This window comes from Cyprinodon variegatus, unplaced genomic scaffold (assembly GCF_000732505.1).
Source record: "Cyprinodon variegatus isolate N-32 unplaced genomic scaffold, C_variegatus-1.0 Scaffold53, whole genome shotgun sequence".
Classification (NCBI taxonomy): Eukaryota; Metazoa; Chordata; class Actinopteri; order Cyprinodontiformes; family Cyprinodontidae; genus Cyprinodon; species Cyprinodon variegatus.
The window spans coordinates 1,661,416-1,666,177 of NW_015150506.1; the positions used below are offsets into that span (position 1 = coordinate 1,661,416).

At 41.0% G+C, this 4,762-nt stretch overlaps 1 protein-coding gene across 2 annotated transcripts in view; it reads right to left on the reverse strand.

Moving 5' to 3' along the window:
* Positions 1–2,232: 2,232 nt before the first annotated feature.
* Positions 2,233–4,762, reverse strand: part of hdlbp (high density lipoprotein binding protein) — a 21,760-nt gene continuing 19,230 nt past the window's right edge. For both annotated transcript variants that reach the window (XM_015371100.1, XM_015371099.1), the window contains exons 25-28: positions 4,219–4,398; positions 2,626–2,742; positions 2,415–2,555; positions 2,233–2,340 (exon numbers count right to left, since the gene is read on the reverse strand). In XM_015371100.1, the coding sequence (XP_015226586.1) occupies positions 2,251–2,340; positions 2,415–2,555; positions 2,626–2,742; positions 4,219–4,398 (528 nt within the window). In that variant the 3' untranslated portion in view covers positions 2,233–2,250. The remainder of the gene's footprint in view (positions 2,341–2,414; positions 2,556–2,625; positions 2,743–4,218; positions 4,399–4,762) is intronic.

A 4,762-nucleotide genomic window follows, 5' to 3' on the forward strand; every position in this document is an offset into this window, starting at 1 on the left:
GTCTCTTAAAGTCAGTTGCCATTTGAAATTACTTTAGTTGCGTGTCCCGTCTATGATCTGTTTTTTTTCCTACAAAGTGAAACAGCTGAATGAAGATCCTGAAAGGCCGCTGATTCCATCATTTTTACCAGGGGGGATTATATCAGGATGTACTGCAAGTCTCAATCAATCCAGCTGAAAAGTCTTTTTGATCTTGTTTTGAGAATCTAAATCCTGATATGAAGAAGTCTCAGCGCGTGAAATCGGCTCACTGTATTGGAAGATTGTTGCTTATATTTTTTGTAGAATCTTCTCAATAGAAGATTAATAATCTAACAGAATATTCTCTTGTTGAATCTCAGAAGTAGGTAAGATTTTTTGGTTGGATCCTGGTTAGATTTGCACTCAAACAGATTGAATCCTTCACTTTTACTACAGGCAAGTACAGTTTTAAGATAAAGTTTTTATCTGTTAGATCAGCAGTCTACATCTATGACTTTATGGCTTAATTTAAATACGTAATTTTTGTTCTGTGCCTCCATGGAAACACGGCCTCACTGGTACAGCTCGTCTAGAAGCCATCTTTTAGAATTACCCAATGAGTTTCTAATATTAAACTTCTCATATTTTGTAGATCTACCTGCAGATGTCAATTTTTATTTTTTTTTTATAAACCGAGGGACCAAAATAAACTTTTACAATATTCTTTGTACTTCTGGAATGTATATTTGATACCAAAAATCCTTAAAGTTCAAAACACTCTAGATTTTATTAAATAAGTCAACTAACCCTGACCAAACTAAATATTGGAAACTTTTATCCAGATTTATTGACAAAGAAATAAATTAGAAATAAATTTTCATTTCACATCTTTGTCCATCCATAAAAATGAACCCTAATATTAGACCTAATCAATGAAAAGTGATAAAAACATTACTGCAAAAAAGAAAAACTTCCAAAAATAAATAACTTTCCCCAAAAATGACTCCAGATATTCAAGCAATGTTTTCAATTTTTTTTTATTGGCTTTTGGACATTTTTTTCCAGTGTCGCCCATAACCGTTCACTTCATCATATTTGCATAATCTTTCGTTCGATACTAGGAGGATATAAACCAGGGTAGGCAGATGCTATCGGGCTAAACTTAACACTCCAAGTCAAACGACACAACTGGGCAGAAAATGGTTCCGATGTTTTAACAGAACGGAGAAACATTTTGCAGTCGTCTACAGAAAGCAACTCATCTCTACCTGGTTTGTATCTTTCTAGTTGTAAGGCTCAAATTAAAAAAAAAAAAAAAAAAAAGAAAAATTAAAAGAAAATAAAAGGGATCATTGCTACTGAACAGAGGATTCTGCATAGCAACTGGAAGACAAAGGGACTGGACACTGACCCACTACAGAGGGCGAATCAACAGGACGTGTAAGGAAGTTGGCACATGGTGGTCCTCTTTCTTTCTTTCCTAGAGTGATTTCACTTTGAAATGCAACGAGTCTAGTTAGCGGTTAGTGTGAGGTTTGATGCGCCGGAGCTCTAGCCTAGTGTTGTACAAAGTTTTAAAGTGTGGCATGATCTCCAAGCATCTGGCAGTTTGAGTTGGTGCCATTCTGCAGTGGCTGAAAGCAAACCCCCACTCCTAAAACCCCCCACCCCCACCCACCCACCCCTCCCATCAAAGCTCACCCATTCATAAGGCTACAAAGGTGGGAGCTAAAGTTTGATCATCTGCAGAGCAGCACAGGTACGAGCACATGGAAGGACACGGTTAGACAACCACTATAGTGTGCTTGGGAACAGAAGACTAGAAAAAATAAGGTGATTCCACTCAGCTACATGGATGAAGCAGGAAGAGGGTGGAAACCTTCATCTGATGAGCCTGAACAGCACCGATTCAAGCCCCGCCCACCCTCATTCCTGCAAAGGCAACTAAGATCAGGGCAGCTCACGTAAAACGTAGTGATGTCTGGTCACCACTATTTGGTATAACAGTTTCAAACCGTGATGATTTGTCTGGTCTAAACATTTAAAACTTCAGTCTTTGTTTTTTTAGACGGAACGGCGAGGCGACGGCGAGTGACGCAGATACGAAGCTCAATGAATTACAGGATCTGAAAGCTCTGTCTGTTTGGACTGGTGACCCTAAAGGGTAGATCATGATGGAGGACGATTTTCTGGAGGGTCAGCGGGCAGTCCAGGTCTAGAGGGTAAGGAGGGGGATGCAGACGGGGAAGATTTGTTACATTATTATTTTGATCGGCAGCAGAAACAGCTTTAAAAGCGTTTGGGTCCCCAGGGGGAAGCCTTGGCCTGGACTGGGGCTCCAAAGCTTGGGAAATCCTCAGAGCTGCTCATGTCCGGGGCCTGAAGGAAGAAGAACGGTTATGAAAACCAAAGGGTGGGATGTTCTAGAAGCAGCGATCCAGGTAGAGACTCACCTTCTCGCTGTTGCTGGCCCAGGGAGCCTCCCTCACCACGAAACCTTTGGACTGACCGCGCTGCTCGTCCGCAGCAGCGACGCTGCCGCCCGGTGGCCTCATGTACGCCATCTTCGCCTCATTTTCCACAACGTCTGACAACTGATGATGTAGAAATGTCAGACATTTGGTTTGCCATCATGAGTGACTGAACATGCAGGGAGGAGCTTACATATTCCTCTTCCAGGTTCAGGAGATGATCTATGGCTTCATCCACATGTTCAGGGCGACCGATCACCGCCACAATGTTCGGGTCTGCAGCTCCGCTCTGTGGAAACCTGAGATCAATCTAAAAAGATGGACAGAAAACAAAAGAATTATAATCCAGTCATCATAGTGTAGCCATTTTAATAACAGGTGGGATTTCTGTAGCAAAATATATAAACCTTTTTTTTTTAAAGTTAATCCCACCAAACTGACATGAACAGCCAGTAAATATTACCGTCTACGGCCACAAGAGGACGCTCTAAGCTTAAGAAAAGAAAATAAAGTGCTTTATAATCTGCAGAGTAAAAATAAGGAGCAGCAGGAAGGAGGTTTGGAGTGAGAGAAACTTTAAGGTTATTCTCACAGAAAGAAAACCTTAAAAATCCATACGGCAGAGGAACCGCGCAGACGGAGGAAAAAATGATTTCAGAAGTACAAGTACTTTTAATATATTGTTTTAAATAATTTTTTTTAATATAATATCAGCATGTCTGTTTCAGCAATAAGAGCTCGACTGATTTATAAAGGCAGCGATAAGAGCTCGACTGATTTATAAAGACGCTTTATCAGGTCAATATCAGTAAATACTCAAAGCTCCAATATCAGTGCTGTAAATGAAAGTTATCAGGACATCCCTCTTAAAGAGTGGTGCAGAGTAGAGGCCTGTGCATCGCAGATTTTCCAGTCCTGCACCCCCCCCCTGCACCTGTAATAGTTTGTCCCGCCTGCAATTCCCACATAATTCCGACGTTCACCTACTGCTCAAGGCGATTCCTGTCATTAGTTTGAGGAATTAAACACGCTGTGCTTAGCTGAGCACATTACTGGCCGATTCTTCACCGCATAGAGCATGATGCGCGTTAGGTGGCACGAGCTGCAATATGCAGCACATTGTGATATATATATATATATATATATATATATATAAAAAACGCGTTTTTGGTTCGCCGGACTGCCGCTCATCACCGCTCCCGCCCGCACTGTGCGCTCTTCCTCCCGCCCTCAGCCGCTATGAGCTTTCAATATTTGTCCCGCACTGCTTTGGGTTGGGTCCCGTAGCAGTGCGGGGCTCTAGTGCAGAGAAATACAGGATTAATTTAAAAACTAAACTAGAAAAGTCCAAGAATAAACAGTTTTAATATTTGTTTAATAAGGTGGAAGACTTCCTCCCCCACCCCGGATCTCCCCGGCATTATCCGCATCGCCATTACATTTTAAAATGTGGTTTTTTTTCCCTTTTAAAAAATGTGGATAAGAGGAGACTGAAACATTTGTCGGATAAGTTTCGACATAGCTACCCACATGAAGGATCAGCCGTTCCTGCTGCCGGCGTAACATTAGAACCACATTTCTGTGTCTCCAAATGGTACGGATATTTAATACTAGCTGACCTGATAAAGTACGACTTTCCTGATCGCAAAACCTTATTTTCTAGGGTTCAGCACAGAATCGACATTCAGACAGAACCAGTTTCAAAAGTTCAGTTCTCCAGGAATAGTTTAGAGTTTTTATTTCCTCTAGGTTTAGAGTAGATCCAGACTTGGCACCGCACACTCACCTTAAACTCATCCATGATCTTGCGGATGCCTTTTCCCCGAGCTCCAATAATGCGAGCATGAACCCTGCTGTCCAGGGTGATTTCCTCAGTGATCATCTCTTCCAGCTCTCCCACAATATTTTGGATGGCATCTCGTGCAGCGATGGCATTCTGCTCATACCCTGTAATGGTGATCTGATCCTGAAAAAGGGGGGAAAAAAATATTCTTACATATGGAGTGAATTACCTTCCATTATGGTGGCAAACAAAACATTTAACTTTAAAAAAATAAAAAGTTATGAGAATCTTTTTCTCTGTTTTTTCACATTTTCTTCCCTAAATTTTTCAGATAAAACTTTTCAAAATTTTTCAAATGTTCTTTAAACATATTTTACATTTTCATTTAAACCAAATTTCTGTTTTGTTTTTTTTTTGTTTTTTTCTCCGTTAAAGTCGTAGGGAAGCGGCTGTTCCAACTGTTTCATTTCCGAAAGTGAATGTGATTGGAAATTAAAGGGGGCGGGATTGTTGTGGCGAAAGGTTCACAAGCAAGTTTGGTTGTGGC